At 33.8% G+C, this 23,973-nt stretch overlaps 1 protein-coding gene and 3 non-coding genes across 9 annotated transcripts in view; 3 read left to right on the top strand and 1 right to left on the bottom strand.

The window, feature by feature from the left end:
• Positions 1-16,902, top strand: part of LOC105210743 (uncharacterized) — a 102,590-nt gene extending 85,688 nt beyond the window's left edge. For all 6 annotated transcript variants that reach the window (XM_011181882.3, XM_011181881.3, XM_011181880.3 and 3 more), the window contains exons 4-9: positions 8,978-9,184; positions 11,176-14,415; positions 14,478-14,826; positions 14,894-15,024; positions 15,085-15,252; positions 16,129-16,902. In XM_011181882.3, coding sequence (XP_011180184.1) covers positions 8,978-9,184; positions 11,176-14,415; positions 14,478-14,826; positions 14,894-15,024; positions 15,085-15,252; positions 16,129-16,500 — 4,467 coding nt within the window. In that variant the 3' untranslated portion in view covers positions 16,501-16,902. The remainder of the gene's footprint in view (positions 1-8,977; positions 9,185-11,175; positions 14,416-14,477; positions 14,827-14,893; positions 15,025-15,084; positions 15,253-16,128) is intronic.
• Positions 16,903-19,011: 2,109 nt separating this feature from the next.
• Positions 19,012-19,084, top strand: Trnaf-gaa (transfer RNA phenylalanine (anticodon GAA)). The gene has a single exon. It is a non-coding gene; the product is annotated as a tRNA-Phe (tRNA).
• Positions 19,085-19,453: 369 nt separating this feature from the next.
• Positions 19,454-19,526, bottom strand: Trnaf-gaa (transfer RNA phenylalanine (anticodon GAA)). Its single transcript has one exon. It is a non-coding gene; the product is annotated as a tRNA-Phe (tRNA).
• A 4,104-nt stretch (positions 19,527-23,630) lies between these two features.
• Trnaf-gaa (transfer RNA phenylalanine (anticodon GAA)) lies at positions 23,631-23,703 on the top strand. Its single transcript has one exon. It is a non-coding gene; the product is annotated as a tRNA-Phe (tRNA).
• Positions 23,704-23,973: the final 270 nt, after the last annotated feature.

Raw genomic sequence — 23,973 nt, 5'->3', positions numbered from 1 at the left:
TATATGTATATAAAAATTGTATAAATTAAGTATTTTAAGTAATGCGTGTTCTTATTTTGGCGTAATCATGAGTATACATTTATTTGGGACAGATTTTAATTTTTTAGACAAGTAAAAAAATATATTTGCACATATAAAACAAAGTATTCTAAGTAAAAGTATTAGCCCTTCATGACGTCATCATGGGTACACAAGTTTTTGGTACTGATAAATTCTTAAAAATTATAAAATTGAAATTTGGGACAGTTCAGACTTCTAGTAAAAATAGAATTAGGGAATCTGTATTATGAATAGATATATAAAAGCAAGTATAGTAATGCGTTTATGACGTCATCGTGGGTATACAATTCTTTGGGAAAATTTTATTTTTTGGGACAAGCATAAAAAATATATTTGTACTTATAAAAGCAAGAATTCTAAGTATTAAATTAGTAATTTATGGACGTTAACATAACTATATAATTTTTTGGGACAAATTTTAATTTTTGGGACAGGTATAAAAACACATATATTTTACTATATTTTACTTTTAAAACCTTTTAATGATTTTATAGACATTATTTCGGTTATAATATTTTACTCACTTCATATAATGATAACCAGATTGTGACAATCAAAAAGTAATTTTCTTAATTTTGATTTATTTATTTATGTTTCGAAATTAAGACATTTAAAAAATAAAAAAAAAAACAGTTTTTTAACGCTAAAATTAAAGCCAATCACTACCTACTTCCGCTGCACAACGAAACTCCATGAATAAACGATGATGGAGATGCATTACAATCAATTAGGAAATAAATCAAAATCAATCAAAACTGATTGCCGACACACATAATATAGACACCGTCTCAAATAAAAAATCAGAAATTAACGAAATAATTGAAATTTGAGTTGCAAGTGGATACGAACTTGCCACATCGACACTTCAATGAAAGAAAGAGAAGAAAAAAATCACAACAACGACAAATGCATTGCAGTAAACATAAGAAAAGGTAAAAATATACAAAAAAATATTAAGGAAAATATTGAATCAGCTAAAATGCAATCGAAATGAACTAAAAACGAAATTGGCCAAATAGTGAAAGTCCAACAAATAAACGAAGCCACACACATACATATCTACATGTATATGTATTTATTAGCGCATAGCCAATGAACCAATAATGAACGCACGCCGGCGCAGCTAATATGGCCACTCACTTGGACTGCGCGACTACGCTGGCTAACTGTTTGGCTTATAACGGAATTTCGAATTCAAAACGTAATTTGTTGTGTGAGTTGGAGAAAAAATGCATTGCAGACACGCACCAACGCCGAATGGCGCATGCGCGGACCACTGTTTGGAGTAGACCAACAGACTTTTAGTTATGTAGATATATATATATTTATATTATTTACACTGGCATAGACGTAGATATATTTACATATTTTGTCTTTATGCACATGCGTGACTCAGCTGAAGCACGCGCTAGCAGGCGGTCTGCTCTGACTGACAGACGCTTAACTTGGTAGCACATTTACTTTGACGCTTCAGCGTCTTTTGAGTGTGTTAATGATTACGTTTTTTTATATTGTTTACCAATCGGGGAAATATCGAAGAAAATAGCTGGGATAGCATAAGTGTACTTTTTTAATTTTCTGCAGAAACAATATTTTATTAACAAACAGATTAGTATATACAAGTGTACAGTCGTGATTAGAAAAATTTAACGTTGGAATAGTAATACATATATTTTAATTTTATACTCTCTCAACAAAATTACTAAGGGAGTATAATAGTTATGTATGTTCACATAACGGTTGTATGTAATACCTAAAACTAAAAGATCTAAAGATTTTCATAACATATCATTGGGAAACCAGGAATATATTATGAACCGAATTTCTTTGAAATTTGTCGAGTAGTTTCGGAGCTATGGTTTTTGACTGATAAGTGGGCGGAGCCAGACCCATTTAAAATTTTAATTGAAATTTAAGATTTCTAGTTGTTTTCTTTAATGAATTAAATCATATTTTGTAGATTTCAACATATCCTTTGTATGGGATGTGGGTGTAGTTATAATCCGATTTCCTCCATTTTTATGTATAAGGAATTGCCTGAAGAAAACAACTCCTGAAAGTTTTGTTGATATAGCTTTAGTAGTTTACGAGATACATATGTACAAAAATTTTATTAAGGGCGGGGTCACGCCCACTTTCCCAAAAAATTACATCGAAATATGCCTCTTCCTAGTACGTTCTTTTGTACCAAATTTTTTCATAGCTTAATTTATGGCTTAGTTATAGCTCTTTATAGGTTTTCGGTTATCGCCATTTTGTTGACATGGCAGTGGTCCGATTTCGCATTTTGCATCGCCATCTTCGAACTTAATCGTCTTATGGTACCAAGAAATACGTGTACCAAGTTTGATCAAGATATCTCAATTTTTACTCAAGCTACTGCTTGCACGGACGGATGGACAGACTCGTCACCCAGATCACTTGGTATACATATATAACCCTATATCTGACTCTTTTAGTTTTAGGGCTTACAAACAACCGTTATGTGAACAAAACCATAATACTCTCTTTAGCAAATTTGTTGCGAGAGTATAAAAATATTAGATTTGCAATCCTTCACTTTTAAATTATAAAATTCCTTGTATTTTTTTAATGTCCAGTTATTATTAATTCAATTATTTGTTTTAAATTGGAAACAAGGACCTTGAAGTCTATATGTAATACATCTGAATTTATTCTAAAAAGCTGTCATAATCAGGTTGCGAAGCTCTTTGAAACTTCATAAGCTAGTAACTAAATTGCTTTAAGAAATTAGTAAAGCAGAGGGAGCATATATGTATATTAAAAATTCAATATATTTGTATTAATCCGATATATATATGTATTCTCCAAAAATTTTCTTATGCTACCAATTTTGTTACACCACTGTACATATAGTACGTATGTATATGTATGCATATTAATAAACAAATTAAAATTTTAAAACTACACAACACCTTTACTACTCCAACCAAACAACCAAAGCGGCATATGAGCCGACCGCATTTTTGAAGTGGAATTTCATTAAACCAAAAATGCGCTTAGAAAGTGCAATGCCCCAATTAGGAAACACTTAAAGCAATCACATTTAAATGGAAGGTAAATAAATATGAAAAAATAAGAAATAATAAAAAATACAAAATATATATACAAAAAAATATAATACAATAATAAATGAAAGTGACAGAAAAGTTATATTAAAATAGTTGAGTATGTTTATACATATACATATATCATATGTGATTGCATTTGAACGCAATGTGAAGAACATTAAAGCAAAATTATATAACCACAGCGTAATTGAATTAATATTTACATACATACACTAAATTTTCCAATAATAAAGTAAAAGCCCTTTCAAAACGCAATAGACTCGAGTTAAACAAAAGACTTAAGAAACGTACTCGCTTTGGATTAGATCAATACAAGAAATAGCGCTTATATTGTTTATATAGAGCGCGGCTTGCATTACAACAAAGCAAAGTGCAACAACAAATAAATTATTTTAACATATGAAATAAATATCCATACTAAATTGAATTTGACAACAACTGCTTTCAAAAATATGTCTAAGCTAATCTACAGATGATATGTGAAAAAGGTTAGAGACTCAAACAAACTTTGACTTCCATTGTTGAGTTGATTTTCAAGGCTATATGAGTTTGATTGAAGGCTTTGCAGACATTTTTGAGTGTATGCATTTGTTGCAAGTGTCTATTATGCCAAGCGTAAGCAGATTAGTACAGTTTAGATTGCAATTAGCGGTGCTCAATTGGAAGCTGCGTGGGTGATTAGATATTACTATTAGTTATACATGCAGAGCATAGGGGCGTAGTTACAAATCTATTGAATGACGTGCACTTTCAGTGTTGTGATGGTTTAATGCAGCATTTCATAATATAGAGCAATATGAGTTGAAAGGGAAAGCTAGTGCCGTGCCGTACACATATTTTGTAATTCTTAAGTAATAAATGGAAGCGTGAAAAGTAAATTTTGGTGTAAATTATTTTAAATTAAATTAAAAATCAATATATTTTCATTCAACATAAGATAATTTCATTATCTAATAATTGTAAATATGAAAAAAAAAATAATTTGTTAATTTTATAAATAAAATGATTAAAAAAAAGCATAAAACTCTGGATTTATTGTCAGAAATATTTAAAAAATTTATATTTCTAACCCAAAATTATAACCGTCAACAAAATCATATTAAAACGTTTTAAAGTCTAAATAAAATTAACTTTTTACTGTTAAAATTATAAAACAAATAAAAATGTTCTTTTATCTAACTAAAAAATTGTGACTAATCAAAAATAAATTTCTTTTTAATTAATAATAAATAAATTAAAAATTAATAATAATCATGAAGAAGTTACTTAAAAAGCTGTGAATTCAAAACATTTTAATATAACATCAAATAAATATTATAAATTTATACTCCATAATATTAGAAAAAATAATTTTTCTAACGACAAGATTTTATTCTTATAAAGAAAATATTCTAAAAAATTTTGTTTTAATAAAATTAAATTTGCTAAAAACATTCTTAAAATCTTTGCCAAAATATTTTTTTTATTAATATTTATTTTCATTAATACTTTCTTTAATTAAAATATATTTTTAAATTATTTAGTGACATGCTCAATGTATTAAAAATAAACAAATAATATGTTAAAAATGTAAACTCTAATATTATAAGAAAAAAACAAAGACAAATAAGTACAAAACACAAAATTGCTGAAATATTATATTAATTGAATTAACATTTTGGTGGCTTTCAAATAGTTTTCCCACGATGTTTAACATTAATTGCTAAAAAAACTTGGAAAGAAATTTACCCAATAATACAATTTTTAAAATAATTAAATAGCTGCAGTGCTGACGAATTCAATAAAATATTTTTAAAAAAATTAGAAGATTAAAATAACGAAATTAAAAGAATAAAAAATTAGGTCTACAACTTTGCTTCCGCCTTTTTTATACTCGCGCAACAAAAGTTGCTAAAGAGAGTATTAGAGTTTTGTTCACATAACGGTTGTTTGTAACACCTAAAACTAAAAGAGTTAGATATAGAGTCATATATACCAAAGTGATCAGGGTGGCGAGTAGATTTGAAATTCAGATGTCTGTCCGTCCGTCCGCCTGTGCAAGCTGTAACTTGAGTAAAAATTAAGATATCTTGACGAAACTTGGCACAAATATTCCTTGGCACCATAAGAAGATCAAGTTCGAAAATGGGCAGAATCGGACCATTGCCACGCCCACAAAATGGCGAAAACCAAAAGCACATAAAGTGTCATAACTAAGCCATAAATGAAGACATAAAAGTAAAATTTGGAATAAAGGATCGCACTAGGAGGGGGCATATTTGGATGTATTTTTTTTGGGGAAGTGGGCGTGGCCCCGCCCACAAATCAGTTATTTGTATTTAACTCGCAAACTAATAAAGCTATATAAACCAAACTTTCTGCAGTCGGTTCTCTTACATACCCCATCACACGCAATGAAAATAGTTGAAATCGGATAATAACCACGCCCACCTCCTATACAAAAGTTAGGTTGAAAATTACTAAAAGTGGATTAACTAACTAACGAAAAACGTCAGAAACACTTAATTTTTCAGAAGAATTAGCAGAAGGCAGCTGTACTCAGATTTTTTTACAAAATGGAAAATGGGCGTGGCATCGCTCACCTATGGGTCAAAAACCATATCTCAGGAACTACTCGACCGATTCGAATGAAATTCGGTATATAATATTTTCTTGACACCGTGATAACACGGACAAATGGGCGAAATCGGTTCACAACCACTACCACTTTCCTTATAACTCAATTTTGAAATCCATCTTATTCCTTCACTTTATAATGTAAACATAAGGAACCAATGAAGATAACGGAATAAAACTTTACACAATTAGTGCATATCATCTCTGGCTTCACTTGTGAAAAAATTGTTGAAAACGGACCATAAAAATAAATCTCTCAGATATCTCAATTTAATTTAAAGGAAATTGTTTTCTTCTAATAGTGTGTCTCTATTCCAAAAACTATTAAAATCGGGTCATAACATTTCCATATACCTCATTTTTTCAAAAGTATCTTCTGCTAGCTCCCATATACCTAATTATAGGTTTTTCAAAAATACGGTGAGCTTTATTCCGCATATATGTATTGGTTAAAATTCTTCAATAAATTGCGAGAGTATAAAATGTTCAGTTGCACCCGAACTTAGCCTTTCCTTACTTGTTTTTTTGTAAATTTAAGTTTTTTTTTATAAAAACGGTTCAAATGTCGATGAACCTCAGCAGCACTTTTCTTTGAATTAAAAAAGAAAAGCAAAATTTCCCGCAAATGTCGAGAATTCGGCTCAAAAAGTGACATTTTCAGTTGAGAATAAGTTTGGGATGCTAACAGATCTCTACAAATATTTTGTTGGGTTAATGTTGACACAAATGTCCAAGATCGATATAAAACGATTTAATCGATTTAATCGACCAGTGCTTGACCCTAGAGACATCTATTGGAAAACGGCGGAAGCAAAGTTGTATATTTATTTAAATATTTCAAAATTCATATTTGTTTATAAAAGACTTTTTTTACTAAGTAATTTAAATACATTTTTAATTTTAAATATTAAAACGGTATAATTAGCAGCAAATATACTTTTCCTAATAAATTTTATACATTAAAAACGTTTTTCCAAATTTCTGCACATTTACGTGGTTTACAAATAACTTTTCCCACAGCTTATAAAGAGTTTTATTTTTCAAAATAATACTAAAAAATCCATTTCTCCGGCATCAAAAAAGGCAAACTCAATAAAAACACCTAAGGGAGTGACCAGTATCAGCAAGCATATCAATAGGGTTTGTATTAAGCCAGCCACTGCATAAAAAATCCAAAAATAAAAATAAATAAAAAGTACAAATGCAAATACACAATTTTATATTCATTAAATACACAATAAAGTCGAAGAAAATAGCCCTGTAGAAAGGCAGAATCAACATCCACATCAATTCAAGTGTCACCTGTAAACGCTACGCCCAACTTTATGGAAATAATTATGATTTTATGAAATTTTCACAGCGCAAATTTAATGTTGGCAGTAGATCTGAGAAATCGCAATTTTCGCCAGCCACAAATCCACCTGCTATCTAACGGTTGTACATTATTTTTACTTACTTTACCTTGTTGTCGCGTACTTTCGTTCATTGCCGCACATTTAATGGGTTATTTTGCGGTAGTACTTAATAAATGCGGCGAAGTGAAACGCGGTAAATAGTAATACACCTTTAAATGTATGTGTATGTATGTATTTGTGTGGGTTTTGCTTTATTGCGTTATCAAGTGAAGTGAAAGGTTCAATTGCGTTTAGTGAAAATGCGACAAGAGACAATAGTCGGTAATATAAAAACGTAAATAAATAAATTAAGTAAATTACAAGCGCTGTAGATGGGCGAGGGCAAAGGTCGAGGTCACTGCCAGACAACACCTTTAGTAGAAGGGAAATTTTCAAAGTCAAATGAGAGAGAGAGATTAATGTTGGTAAAAGTAATCATATTTTATATTTATAATTTTTAATGAATAGAATTTTCACTTTTCCAAAAAGCGGGGATCACTGTATTCAAAAAAAATCGAATTCTTGTCTTTTTAATAAAAAAAATATTTGAAATAATTATAAATAATATTGTATGTTATTATGTAGCATATGTTTAAAAATATTTTAGAGAAATTTTATTTCTGCAAAAATTATCTGTTGCTTGTCATGACTTACAACATTTATATAGATTTATTTTGCTTCTTTGTCATTTTCGCCAAGTTTCCTTGCATGAAACTGCATATCAACGCTCTAGTTACCATTTGTTATAAGCGCACTTGCTAATAAAAAAAAAGTAAATAGAATTAACAACTAAAATAATAACAAAGTAAGAACTGCGCTTACCAATTATTTTGTCGCACTCAATTAGCTTAAGCGGACCGCTTAGCAGGCGAGAAGGTGCTTTCAAATTAACAAAAGCAACAAGTGAACATATTTTTTTCATATATTTTCCTATATATGTATGTGTGTATATCTATTTGTATATGGATGTATACATATATAATATTTTTTGTGCTTTTATGATTTCATATCCGCAAGCACTTGACTGAATTTGTGTAGCGGCGCCACAAATTACTCGTTACAAATGCGCTAAATTACTTAAAGTGTGACTAAAAATGCGAGAAACACGAGAAAATATACTAACGAGAACTTATGTAGGGATGCCATGTGGTGAAAACAAACATTTTAAATCGACGTTTTTAGAAAAATATAATATTTTTATAGGGTACTAGGCTATGTATATTCTTTTTTTTTTACCTTTCAGAAAGAATTTGTTTAATATAATATTTTACCACCAAAATCAAATAAAACTTAAAAAAAATATTTTATTTGAAAAATTTCCTACAGGGCATGTACCAACATTGAGACTAACTACATACATAAATATTTTGTCTAATAATTCCAACGAAAGCAACAAAAACTAGTTCATATGTAGTCCAAATATGGAGAAACAAAATGATTGAAACAAGTAAACGGTATGTCCGTTGCACCTCGTTTGTTGTCAATACGTGCAACATGCAGCATTTTGTTGCTGCTGCTGCCACTGGTAAACAGGGCAGAACAACGAGTACGTTTTGTTGTGCGGGTGTGATATATATTTATATATAAAATATAAAAAAAAGTAATTATTAACAATACACATTAGCCTACTAAAAGCTGTTAGACAACATACAAATTACAGAAATACATATTTTTTTGTTTTTAATATTTTTTCGAAATTTTTATTGATTTTAAAGTCTATTTAAATCATTTTAAACACTTGCATTCTTTCTGCATTTATGCCTAAATATTATTTTGATTAATTTTGCAAAAATTCCTCTTTCTTTCCACTTCCAGCAAACCCGCAATCCCGACTACTACGATATTTCACCGCGTCCTTTCGGTGCGCCCGCTTCGACTGGTCTCAGCACCGCAGCCAGTGGCTTCACACGCTCGAAGGCGATACGTCCGATCGGTGGCGGTTTTGTGCCCTCACAACAAAGTCCCGTACGCGCGAATGTGCCACATCAGCAGACACAATTTTTGTCACACTTCAATGAGCCGGTGAGTGAAAATTAATTTTAAATAAATAAAGAAAATAAGCGAATCAAAACTATATTTAAGTTATGTTACGTTAAGTTAAGCTACTTCCCGTACCCGTGAGTGAACATTTTAATAATTAATTAAAACATAAAAAATAAAAAAATTAACTAAGTTAAAGTTTAACCAAAGTTATGTTACTTAATTTTAACAACTAGAAAGGTATTTTTTAATAACAGGGTATTTAAACAAAAAAATAACACTCAATCTAAGTTACGTTATGTTACGTTAAGTTAAGGTTCAACGTACGTTAAGTTAAGTCAGTTAAACATTACTATTTATTTTATATTTCCCAAATGAGTATACAACTTCATTCTACTTTAACTTAACTTAACGAAACTTAACTTAAGATAATTCGGCGGAGCTAGGTACTTCCGTATTTAAGTAAGGTTTCGGTTGATTATAAACAAAATTTCATTCACAAATCCGGTCAGTTCCATGCAATATGCCTCGAAACCGACTCTCCTTCAATATTTTCAATCTTTCTTTGAGTTAAGTCAACTGAAGAACTCTTCAGTCGAAAAGACTACAGCTCATACCTGAAATAGTAACACCTAGCCTTACTCTCCTCCCTCCTTTTGCCAATTAGACAACAGAAATGCTGTTCAAAATATTTTGTATCGAATTTTAAATATTTTCACTAATTAAACTAACAACAGCAACAACAATAACACGCAAAATAATCTTTTTTACCATAAATGTATGTACATGAAAATCGCGAATTGCGAAGCACTCACCCAATTTTGCAGCCGCTTGGCGGTGCGTCAAAGGCAGCACAGCACAAGAAATCCGACGATAGAGAGGTGCAATGCTTAGTCAGCAGAAAATGTGGTATTTCAATAAGCGCCAAAGCTTGCAATACAGGGCAAGCCGATAAAGAGCTGAGATAGTCAGGTACTAAAAGTAATAGTTTCATGGCTACGCGAAATGGACTTGTTGGAAGGAATTTCATATATACATATGTACATGCATACATATGCCGTGTGTACCATATGACAAGTCAGAGCGCGCTTAAGCATATCAGTCAACAACAATGCCACGCTCGTAGAGTTGCATAATGCCGGCAATAATAATAAAACAAGCTACAAATTTATATATATGTATGTGTGTGTTGATTTAAGTTGTAGTGCCACTAAGTGAGCTGTTGCTCTACATTGATTACGAATCGGTGGCCTGCAGCAAATTGAACAGCAGTGTATGGTGTATAATATGTACCAAAGAGCGTTGCTATATAATATCTAACAACAAATATTGGTTACGATTCATACCACACCCTGCTGTTGCTAAACCTGTTACAAATTAGTTTTAGTGGTATGTTACAAGCCACAGCTACCACGATGGTAAATCTTTAACTGTAAGCAGGTCTTTGGTTTGAGAAACTTTGATGCTGGTGATCCCGGTCCTGAAACTGATACTGTTAAAGGCACTAAGACAGTCATAGTTATTACGGAAATGTCAAAAAAAATATAACATTTTCAATCTCGACCTCGATCCCGAATTAAATATCACGATTTGTAAAGTAAATAAGAAAATAATATTAAACAAAGTATACCATATGATATTTTCAATATGTCGATCCCGTCGGTTTATAAGGTTGATCGTGATTTCACATCCAGAAGTATTGTGGTCCTCCAAAAATCCCTTCACAATCCCGTCACATTGTCGTTCAGCATCGCATCGCATTTCATTTCATAAAAGACCCAAAAATATATTAAAATTGTTCTATCCCGAAACGATCCCGATCCCGATTTTAATAGCGAACTAAAATATCGGAATCTATTTAGCAATTACGAAAATATTCATTCATTAATACTCATCAAGATTTGGAACTCAATATTTCTAACCTAACAAAATTGTATAATACTCATATTAAGTTACATAAGTTCAGTATCCCAACGACGTTCTCACTCAATCACTTGAATTTCAGAATTTACTAACTTTCTTATCATTTTCAGGGTACCTCCACCGGCAATCGCCCATCAGCGAACAGCTTAACTGGCTCTTTTCAACGACCCTTCGGCAGCAGTGGTTTTGTGCCAAGTTCTAATCGCAATCGTCCCGTCGCCGCAGGCGCTAGCGCCACGAATTACAATACCGATTCTTCACCCAATTCAAGTCAATCCGCATTTTCGCAAACCCCCTTTAAAAACTCGCGCAATCGCTTCCAACCCAGTAGCGCTAATGCGCCTACTGCCTCAGCCACCACCGAAGCGCCAGCCTCGAGCACGAAACGTTACAACCGCTTCGGTGCGAATCGCGCGCAGCAGAACACACTAAAAGCACAACAACAACCGACTCCTTATAATACGCCCGAAGCGACGTCACAACGTCCCACATTTGGACGCGTTACTGGCAATAAGTCGAGCAGTTTTCAACCGAGACGACCAGTTTTCATTAGTCGCGAGATTAACGAACCCGTGAATGTGGGTAAAGTGCAAAGACCCTTCGCTGCTGGACGCGTCAAGCTGCCAGTTAAGGAGGGATTCTTCAAACAATCCACGACTGCTTTGAAACCGACTCCAGCCATAACACCTACCAGTGATAGTGAGGAATATTACGAGGATGAAAGTAGTAATCCTGCGGATGTGAGCGCCACAAAGGAGACAAGTCTGGAAAAGTTGGAGCTACATGAAGCCGAAGAGACAACTGTCGGAAGTGTGACAGCTGCAGATACAACACAATCGACAATCAGTGCTGAGGTGGAAGAGACAACGGCATTACCGTCGGATGAGGACAAATCAAGCGCCACAGTTGAGCAGACGAATGAGGAAAAAACGAGTGATGAATCCAATTACGAATCCGTAGATGCCACCACAAATCGCAACTCGGAATATGAGTATGAATATGCGGATGAAGAAGAGTCAACTGAGGCCACTGTGAAGGAAATCAAACCTAATCAGTCTTCGACTACGGCGGTGAGTGAGTCCACTACAGCAAGCTCTAGCACAGCCGATGTAACTGCGATCACTACTGAGCAGCCACCGACAAGCGTTAGCAATGAGGAAGTTGAAGAATCTACTGCTGACATACTCACGACTGCAAATCACGATACAACAACCGCTATGCCTGCTAATCATAAGGCAATGGAAACAGAGCACACGGAAGACAACGAAGATGCCAACTATGAAGGTAGCGCTGATTACGATGAAGACGAGTACGAGGAAGAGGATGAAGAGTTCGATGAAACGGAGGATGTCAGCAAAGAACCAGTAAATGATAAGGATATTATCGATCGCGAGGTTATATCTGTAGTGACTACGAAAAGCGTAGTGAATGGCTCGACTGCCTATCCGACACCGGTCACACAACGTTCGACAACACTTGCCAGCGATGAAGAAGCCATCTTTACAGAGAATAAAGTGCAACCGGCTAAAATGGACGAAGAGAATGCAGCCGAGGTTGCAGTTATCGAAAAGACCGCCGATAATTCCACAACCAATGATGATGCTATGAGTAATACAACGGAGAGTTATGTGGTAATCGCCTCCATACAAACAAGTCGCAGCATAAATGGTGCACGATTCCTACCCTTCCCCGCTATAGAGCAAGAGGAAACCAAACAGACACTCTCCGAGTTGGAACGCAAAATACATGCACAAAAGACAGCGAAGAAAAACAATAAAGACATGGAAACAGAGGAAGTCTCCGAAAGTGGTGAAGAAGTGTTGGCCAATGTGACAGAGAAGTCCAGCACATCGTCGGCGATCTCCTCTACTGAAAGCATCATAGACAAGTTAGATCGCGTGCAATCGGAGCTCTCTAGTGGTTTACTTTCCGGTAAATTCCCGATAATTACCGAAATGGATGTGTCGACGAAGGCCACCACTACTACCTCAGGTTCGAAATTCGTACCAAATATACGTAAGTTCCAACCAAAGACCACTGCTGCCTCAAAGGTGAAAGTGCATCACTTTGATGAGAGTGAAATGGATGAGTTGGCTGGTCTACTGCCGGTCGGCTTTAAACCACGTCCATCGTATAAGAATCGTAAGATTACAACAACCACTACTACTACAACCACCACGGCACCAGAGTTGGCCGAACCTGAAGTAAAGAAACCAACGCGTAACTCCACGATCAGTCGCTCGTTTAAAAACAATGCCGTAATTGTGCAGGACGTCGCGCTTGCTGGACTCCTGCCCAAAGGTTATAAACCACCGACCACAACAGAAGCCACCACCAAAGCCGATATCACAGATCTCTTCAGCAAAATTAAGTTCGATGACAGTCTCGAAAAGTTGCTGCCGAAAGATTACAAGGAGAAAGCAGTCACAACAGCTAAACCGCCTGTAACTCTTGTGGATGATATCTCCAAATTCCTACCACCGGGTTACAAGCTACCCAGCACTACCGCAGCACCAACTAAAAAACCCACCGTTGCAGTGCTGGATGATATCAGCAAGCTACTGCCACCTGGTTATAAACCACCTGCGAAACCCGATGATGATACCGATAAACTAGGCGGTGGTATTATACCGTTGAAGGCCGATGACATATCCAAGTTCCTACCACCGGGTTATAAACTTGATGCCACAAGTAAGAAGGACACAATACCAGCGCCTGAGAGCATTGATATTTCACAGCTATTGCCGAAAGACTACAAACCCAGCACCGTCACAGAGAAACCACTACAAAAGACCGAAGTAAAAACCGTCGATAATGCCATGACAACTGCTTCGACTACCGAAGCAAGCTCCTCATCAACAGCCGACGAGGTCTCTAGCACTACAGCTGCCTCTGGTTTCAAGGTAGTCTTTCCCAAAGGCGTACATAAACGCCTTGGCGCACAACGTTTGACCACACCACGTACAACTGGTGGTGATGCCGCAAGCGAAACGGGCAACTCACCAGCCGTGGTCATCAAGAAAGGACCGCCTACGCGTGCAACCACCGAGTTCACAGGTTGGCCCACACCATCCACAACTCCCATCTCTATCGAGAAGTTGCTGGAGCAGAGCCGTACGGCGAGCATCAACTTTGAGGATCTACTTTCATCCACCAGCACCAGTACTACAACGACGACTACCACAACAACAACTACTACAACACCACGTCCCACCAAACCCGGACACTGCACGTCCGATTGCGATTTGGCGGCAACGATAAAAATTGTAGACGGCGTTGCATGGAAACCGGAATTACTGGATCACAATACTGTCGAGTGGAAGAATCTAGCACATGAAGTGGAGGCTGAGGTAAGTTTTCCTTACATTCCTCGTCACATTTACTGTGTTTTAAACTCTCATTTCACTTTCAGCTCAATGAAGTCTATTCGAAGGCGCCACAATTGTCGCGCTGGTACAAAAAGGTACGTATCGACAGCTTCAGTCAGGGTAGCGTGCTTGTGGATTATTATGTCGAACTTGCGAACATCACCGAAGACGTAAACACTTTAGAGATCAAGAAACTCTTCCACGATGCTTTGACACACCCACCACCGGAGATGATCTTGGCACACAAACCCGTCACGGAGAATGAAACCGACAATGAGGATGAGAGTACAGGCAGTAATGCGCCATATCGCGAAGTGAAAGAGGAGAAACTAATCAAGGAGACATTCTTAATGGGCAAATATGTCATCGATCCGGCGGCCACAGACTTTAGCGGTGAGTTCAAATAAGATACACTTTTCATTTTCCATGTACTTAATCTATATTTCTCTCTTCTCTACAGTTATACCAAAATCCCTTTCACCTATGGTCGAATTTGCCGAAGAGGATCAACTATTACCTCAATGGGCGATTGTGGTAATTGTTATTGGCGTGGGCTCTCTGATCTTTGTTATCATTTTTGGTGTTACTGTGGTGAGTATTTGCACTTGTGCTACTCTCATTGAATCTATTAATTATATTTTTCTTATGCAGCTACTTAACCGCCAAAAGCGCTCTAAGAAGGCACCCATGCCTCTGACCAACGATATGCTAAATGAGTTGAAGATCAATCATATGGGTGGTGCGGATAATTATGGCGTAGATGATTTCTATAATATAGATGATGCTTGGAATGATACTAAGCAACCGATTAAACCAAAGGTAAGGGGAGAGAGCGGGGGAATAAAGGGGGGTTCGGATCAAGTTTTCGAACAACAAGACATTTTGATACTTATTGTGATCACTTCATGAGTTTTAAATATTTTTCAGGGCCCCGAGATAGATCTAGTTGTTATATAAGTCCTTGGTAGAGTGTTAGACGTGAATATAATCAATGTTCCAGTGCTTCTCTGATTAATGATTCTGTGTTAATCAATCTATAAGTCCAACTAATTCTATAAATGTCTTCTTTAATTCATCCCAGTTATAACTTCATAAATTTGGTCCAACTTAGTCGGTATCGATGATTCCTGGGGTTACAATAAATTTATTATGGTGATCAAGATGATCCATATTTTTCAGGATCACGCTTTCTGCAAAAGACCAATTCGTCAATTGTCGTGTCTGGATAAATATATCTATAGGTTTTATCCAACTTAGTTGGTATCCTTTCCGACTTTCCGATTTCACAATTAGATGACCATCAGGGGTTTCTAGCTTATAAAAAAGCGAAAATAAGAAAACTGCTCTAAAGGTTTTATTAAATTTCGGCGGTATCCCTACACCCTGATTCTAAATTTCTAAGTAACCAATTCTTTATGCATTCTACTTCGGTAGGAGCTTCTTTCTTAAGTCCCTAGTCAGGAAAGACAGTACTCCTTAGTTTGGAGGTGAACTATATTTATCTAATCGGTTCTTAAAATGTATTAGATTTGATCTTGATAACGCAGTCGGATTTACACAAGGGGCTTATAGGATATACATATATCAGGTCTAGGAACGTGACCTCTCTAGAAATACTTTAAAAACTCTCTCTCGTTATTTTTATATTACAACAACAGCACTTAAGTATTTTAAAATTTATCTTACCCCCTCCAGCGTTTCACCAACTCCCTACATGGCAGCAACGGTTCCAACATCTACGACAGTTGGCGTTCCACACGTCACGGCGATTATCTATACGATACGCAAACTAATTACTCACAAAAGGGTGACTCATTGCAACGCGGCCACCATCATAACAGTCATCACCAGCAGCAACAGCATCATCATCACCACCATCATCAGCAACAACAACCGCATCATCAACAACAACACACGATGTCACAGCATCAGCACCCATATCATCAGTATCCTGATGCCTTTGCGGATGCGCATCAAATGTACACGTACAACAACAATAGCGGTAGCGGTAGCAATCATGCGAGTCGAGCGTCTCGTTACCAGCGAGACTACGATCCAGACTTTTAAGTGATACACAAGTAGAAGAGAAACCAGTTTGGCGGGAGGAAAAAGGTTAAAACAAGAAAATGAAAAGGAGCAGAAAATGCGAAGATAATTTCTGAAAATGAAAAAAAATAAATAAAGTAAAATTAACTAAAAATATGTAAACACTAATAAGTGGGGTTAGAAACGAAAATGAAATTTATTTAATAGCTAACGCGTTTTGTTGCTTTAAAAGTGCAGAGATTTGCACTTATTATGCTTAAATACATACATACAATTAAAAAAAAAAAAAACTCATAAAAATTTTAAGTGAAATGAAAAAAATACTCAAATCACAAATTTGCAAAAAATGCAAATTTTTTTATGAAAATGGCAAATTAAATATATATTGAAGTAAAAAAAGCACTTATTAAATGTATATATACATACATATATACACACAATTTTTTATTTAAAAAATAATTAAAAAATTTTCCTTTGAATTTTTAAAATTAATAAAAGGTTATGATTAGTCCTCCTATGCGGCGAAATCTCATTTTAAGCTATTTCGCTACTAAAAAATAACTTCCACGTGCCTATCGAAATTTTTTGAATTTCATCAGTTTAAAAAAAATTGATTTAAATTATTTGAGAAAAAAAATTAATTACAAAAAAATCATGTAAAAAAACTTATTTTTTATAAATAAATTTATAAGAAAATTAAATTTTAAAAATATTTGAAAATTCTAAAAAATTTTTAAATTTTTTTGAAAATTTAAAATATTTTCAAATTTTAAATTAGTTTAAACATTTTTTAAACTATAAAAACATTTTTTTTAGCTATCAAATTTCATCACCTTCTATTCACTGTATCTATGTAACGTTTTAGGACTCTCGTTTCATATTTAATTATACTCGTCTATATAATAATATGTATGTATGTAAAAGAACACTGCATTGCAAGCGTCGTTCGACTCGCGCTTTAAATTATTTTTAAAACAACGAGTTGAAATTAGTCACGATTAGTGTTAGAACACTTTTAGGAAAACATTAATAATATATTGTAATTTAGTTTTATACGAACAACAACAAAAAATTAATAATGAGAAATATTTTTTATAAATAATTGCATAAACAAAATTAAGTTAATAATATACATATAAATTAACTAATAAATTGTAATTATAATTATAATACAAATATAAATAACAAATATATACTTTATATATATAAATATATATAATGGTCTTTTATTTGCTTTTTTAGGTTAAATACAAACCAAACCTGTTGTCACCAAGAAATATAAGAGATAGATATGGGGTTATATATATATAAATTTACTCGTGCTTGATCGAGTTCTTTTTTAAATTACAACTATTTAAAAAAAAATGTCAAGCAATTTTTATTTTTTTTGTCTTTCCTTTGTTCAAGCACGAGTTTATGGTCTTACCTAGAGCACTTATTTTTGTTTTTTTCATTTTGGATGATCCTGTCAAGAGTTATGCTGACGACGCGGATGCACCGTTTCTCCGAGGGGTCACCGGAATGACGTCTCAATGGAGGAGTTTTAATTTTTTTTTTTTTTGAAATTTCAGAAATTATTCTTTTAATATGTATCTATAAGACAAAAAAAAAGTTTGAATTAAAAAAACTAATTGTTTATATAGAAAAAAAATGATTGAAAATAGGCCATTTAATTACTTAAAGACAAGTATTAGCATTAAGGCCAATATTCGAAAATGGTAGGTCTAGTAAAAATAATCCGATATTTTCAAAGATATGACTTTTGTCATTTATACTTGCATTGTGAAAGGCGTCACATAGTGATAGTGACTCGATAGAAACTTTAGAATCTTGTTTGGCAGGTTATTTTGCATACACCTTATAGTCCAGGATAGCACCAAGTGATTAATACGTGATCCTGTCTATGGCGAACTTTTAAAAATAGACTTTCCTAGTTACGAATGCTTCTATAATAGTGGCTTTATGACATTATCTTCAAAATCTGAACAAGTTGTTAAACAAAACTGTACATATTTGACATAAATCGAATCTTTCTACCAGTGCTACATAAAACCTTCAATTTAATACAAAATTATGGAATTTCTTTATACTAGACTTAAATTATCATCGTGGTGATTTATTAGTTTAGTCAAATGTAAATCACTGTGTTTTATATGGTAAACCGAAGAATTCAAATTTTATGATTTAAAGAAATTAAAAAAGTAAGAAAAATATATTTTGGTGTAATCCGAAAGAAGTGGAAAGAATCGGCTAAGAATCGGCCAAATATGGCCGATGCCGATACCAGTGCTGAATTTTGTGGCCGATACTGGCCGATGCCGATACCAGGGCCGATTAATCGGTCGGTCTCTATAAATAACAAATAGGAATCTGGCTATACATATGTATATATGTGTGTAGAAATGGACGAACACCAGATTTCTATATTCACCATAGTCCATAGAATATTATATAATAGATATATTGATAGCAATGCCAGTATTTTTCAATGAATCCGTTATAAAACTAACATCTGACAACTACTCATCATCTGCCGAAATAGCTCAGTTGGGAGAGCGTTAGACTGAAGATCTAAAGGTCCCCGGTTCAATCCCGGGTTTCGGCAAACAAAATTTTTTTTTCAATATTTATAAAATCTTTCTTTTCAAATTTTTAGAAACATTTTAAAATAGTTTTTGAATTTTTTTGTTTTCGATTATCTTTAAGTTTTTTCATTACAAATATGAGGAAAATATACTCACAGAGAAAAAAAATCTGAAAATTATCGAAAATTTCATTTATTTTAGATATTACCAATACAATGGCTTCACAAAGGACTTTGTCTTATAGTCTAAGTATGTTTCCCCCCTGATAAACAGCCATATATTCTATAACCAATAATGAGAAAATAAGAATTTTTTACACTTCGTTTCGTGAAATGGTAACAATTGAGAAGAATAATAAATAAAAACTATAAAAACAAAAAATTCGTGCTTGCCGAAACCCGGGATTGAACCGGGGACCTTTAGATCTTCAGTCTAACGCTCTCCCAACTGAGCTATTTCGGCGGATGAATGCATTGCGCCAGAGAGCGCTTTTGTCAACCCAACACTGAAAAAAAGAACTAAGAACACACTCTCAACATTAGCAATTCATGAAAGCAATTGTTACTTCTTATAATCGGATATTTTTTGAATAAATCGGTTTTCATGCTTTTATGATGGAATATCTTCTCTGTTGTGGTACCTAAAAACTTAGATATGAAGTAAGCATTGCTTTAGAAACACCACAGCATTTGTTGCTTGACTGCTTAATACACACCAGAAAAAAATGTAAAACACTGAAATCCATAAATCCATGAGCAGTTTTTGCCTCAGCACTATAAACTTGAAAACTATCAGACTTAATTGGCTGGACGCGACACTGTGAAGAGAGGAGTACACAATATATAATAGGTAACATAATAGGTACAAATCTTGTTTTACATAACTCTATGTCAATACTACACAAGTATACAAAATGTATGTGATTAAGCTCGGCGATACCAACAATGATGAATTTCTCAACTCTACTGATTATATTGAACCAAGTTATAATGCTCTTTTACCTCTATATTTAGGTATATCTACTGTTATTTTCAAAAACCATGTTTTACGACGTTTACGGAAAGGAAATTGTGAAAAATTCATGAAATAAATATAAAAGGAAAGAGTTTTCGATAATTATCGTTAAAATTTAGAGACACTATTTCCTGATTTGTGTTGTACATACATACATATGTACAGTTGAACTTCCCTAACTCGAATCACTATAAGCTACAAAAAAGCTTCGAGTTAGAGAGACTTCCGAGTTATAGAATTTCGAGTTATGGAATTTCGAGTTATGAAATTTGACTTCTACATATTGCCAATTCAAGTGTTAAAGTTACTTCGACTTATGGAAGTTCAACTGTATATACAAACCTTTTACAAGCAAAATTACTTTGTTTATGCAGAAACTTGCAATGGTGTCTAATCATAAGATACTATGAACATATAATACATATGGGCATTTCCGGCATGTCGAACGTGACAATCGTACACCTTTCAACTAAAAAAATATATGAACTAAAATGTTTTCTAATTTTGACAGTAGGATTTTTTAATAGCCCTTCATTAGCTCTACATTTAGTGTTAAGGTTGATTTTGGAACGGGTTTCATTTTCAAGATATATGCAAAAAAAAACCGAGGCATTCGCACGGGACAAAAAATGGAAGTCGTTTTTGGGGACGACGATTCAAACGGAATATTCAAATGTTTTTGATTGTAAAATGTTGCGCATTGATCGCCTTTAAAGATGTTATGAATTTCATCCAAAAATAATGTATGGTTTTTATACTCTCGCAACCTGTTGCACAGAGTATCATAGTTTTGTTCACATAACGGTTGTTTGTGTCACCAAGAAATATAAGAGTTAGATATGGGGTTATATATACATAAATGATCAGGATGACGAGTAGATTTGAAATCCGGATGTCTGTCCGTCCGTCTGTCCGTCTGTCCGTCTGTCCGTGCAAGCGATAACTTGAGTAAAAATTAAGATATCTTAATGAAACTTGGAACACATGTTCCTTGGCACCCTGAGGAGGTTGCTTTCGAAAATGGGCAAAATCGGTCCACTGCCACGCCCACAAAATGGAGGAAACCGAAAACCTATACAGTGTCATAACTAAGCCATAAATAAAGTTATGAAAATGAAATTTGGAACATAGGATCCCATTAGGGAGGGGCACATTTGGATGTAATTTTTTTGGAAAAGTGGGCGTGACCCCGCCCTCAAATAAGTTTTTTTGTATATAACTCGCAAACCAATAAAGCTATATAAGCCAAACTTTCTGCAGTCGTTTCTTTTAGCCATTTCCTTATACAGTCCAAAAATGAAAGAAATCGGATAATAACCACGCCCACCTCCCATACAAAGGTTAGGTTGAAAATTACGAAAAGTGGGTTAACCCCCTAACGAAAAACGTCAGAAACACCAAATTTTACATAAGAAATGGCAGAAGAAAGCTGCACTGAGATTTTTTTACAAAATGGAAAATGGGCGTGGCGTCGCCCACTTATGGGTCAAAAACCATATCTCAAGAACTATTCGACCGATTTCAATGAAATTCGGTATATAACACTTTCTTGACACCCTGATGACACGGGTGGAATATGGGCGAAATCGGTTCACAACTACGTCTACTTCCCATATAACCCAATTTTGATTTCCATCTGATTCGTTCACTTTATAATGTATTCATAAGGAAGCTAGCGGAATAAAACTTTACACAAATACTGTATTTGAGCTGTGACATCACTTGTGGAAAAATTGTCAAAATCGGACCATGACTTTTCAAGGCCCCTGATATCAAACATGAAGAACTCAGTGCCTAAGGTTAATTTTTCACCGAAAATATAGGTAAATCCTTCAGATATTTTAATGTAATTCATTCCCTCTGAATTTTTTTCTTATAACAGTTTCTCTCTGTACCTGAAATGGTAAAAATCGGGTCATAACTTCCCCCAGATCCTATATACCTAATTATAAGTAATATTAAATTAAGTGATCGTATAGTCTTCGATACATTGTATCTTGGTGGTGAAAACGAGTGAAATCGGTTTAGGAATTACCTCAGTCCCCATATACTATTTATGATGATTTTCGTTATTCTATTGAACTTTATGCCGAATATATGGGTCGAATTGTGTTGTCTTTATAAAATTACATCAATAAATTGCGAGAGTATAAAATGTTCGGTTACACCCGAACTTAGCCCTTCCTTACTTGTTTTAATTAAATATTTACCACATTCGCACGAGACATTTTTTTCCATCATAATATATTTATGTTGAATTTGTTGTTATAATACGGGATTATTTAACAAAAAGTCCAATAAAACGGCTTAAAAAAGTAGTAAATGTATTTATTTATTTATTTGAACTAACTTCCACCGAGAATCACAACAAAAATTCTATAGTATGAAATGAAAATAGTATTATGAATATGAAATAAAATTTTTTTTCAGAAAATGCTGTCCTCGGGTATACAAATTTTTTATTTCGTTATCTGCTAGACTTTCCTTTTGATAACTGCTCCCACTCCATCGACGGCTCCTTGCAAACAAATTATATTCTAATGAAGAGTATTTTATTTATTTTATAAAATCAACCAGGCTTGATAATGTAAATTTGATTTTAAACTGAAAGCAGTTATCTTAAAAAAATAAATATTTTAGAAAAGCAACTAAAGGATTTCTTAATTTTAGTTAAGAGATTTATCAAGAAAATAATATGTCATGCGTGAACTTGTCACTTTTAAAAGCAAACGATTTTCTCCTTATAACCTTGTTAAAATGAGCACTCTTATTTTGATTTGTAAGCCTATAATTTTCGCCAAAATCTACTTGAATAGCTATTTCAGTGGAATTTAATGTGCGGTTTTTGCTCATATGTAAATAATTAATGTAAATGTATCTATTTACATACTTAATTCAATTTTATAAGACAAAAAATAATTTTCAATTTTTAAATTCCACACTTACGATGTCACACGTGACCAATTTTAAGTAGTTACCAAAACCACAAATCTTCTGATTTTTGAAAAAGGTTTTTTTATTTTAATTGTATAAAAGTTTACTATTTATACCCAAAATTTGGGTATTTGCGATGCAGTGGGAGCAAGTGTTGTTTTTTGATGTCGCACGGGACATTAAAATATGGGATAATAAGAGAGTAAAAACTTACAGTTATTTGCAATCGCATGCTTTCTTATGCATTTTATTATGCTCTTTGTACCCTTATAAACGTTTTACACAAAGCAAAAAATTATACATGATATGTTTCTTTAACAATTTTGCCGAAAGAACAAATGCAGTATAAAAATCGAAATGAGAAAAGTAGCTCCTATTCGACTTGGCTTTGGTATATCTCGTAATTGGTTAAGAATTAGTTTAAAAATAATTTAATATAAATAAATTTAAATATGCAAAAACTTTGTAATTCTAATAATGTTTAATATTTTGTTTGTGGTGGACCTTCTGACGGAAATGCCCATATGTAGTTGAAATGAATTATTTTTTTAAGTAAAATCTACTAACAAAATGCAACCCTTCGTTATAAAATATACATTTGACAAATAAATTATATCTGCCGAAATAGCTCAGTTGGGAGAGCGTTAGACTGAAGATCTAAAGGTCCCCGGTTCAATCCCGGGTTTCGGCAAACAGATTTTTTTTAGTTTCTTTATTTTTTTTTTTCTTGTAAATAAAAGTAACCGACAACATCCAAAACAAAAACAAAATCCTAACCATATCGCCTAGTACTATAATCGTACAATTGTTAATATTTAATCAGTTTCATATTGTTGTTGTTTCAACGATTATCCAGCCCAGCTGAAACGGAAAGAATAAGGCTAGTTGTCGTCGAGGTCATCAAACGGGAGGCCCTTTACCTTTTAAGTTTTATCAGTCTCATCTAAGATCTCTGTGCCTA

This window comes from Zeugodacus cucurbitae, chromosome 6 (genome assembly GCF_028554725.1).
Source record: "Zeugodacus cucurbitae isolate PBARC_wt_2022May chromosome 6, idZeuCucr1.2, whole genome shotgun sequence".
NCBI classification, from domain to species: domain Eukaryota; kingdom Metazoa; phylum Arthropoda; class Insecta; order Diptera; family Tephritidae; genus Zeugodacus; species Zeugodacus cucurbitae.
The sequence above is the reverse complement of the archived record's forward strand: the minus strand, read 5'-3'. Positions and strand labels throughout refer to the sequence as shown.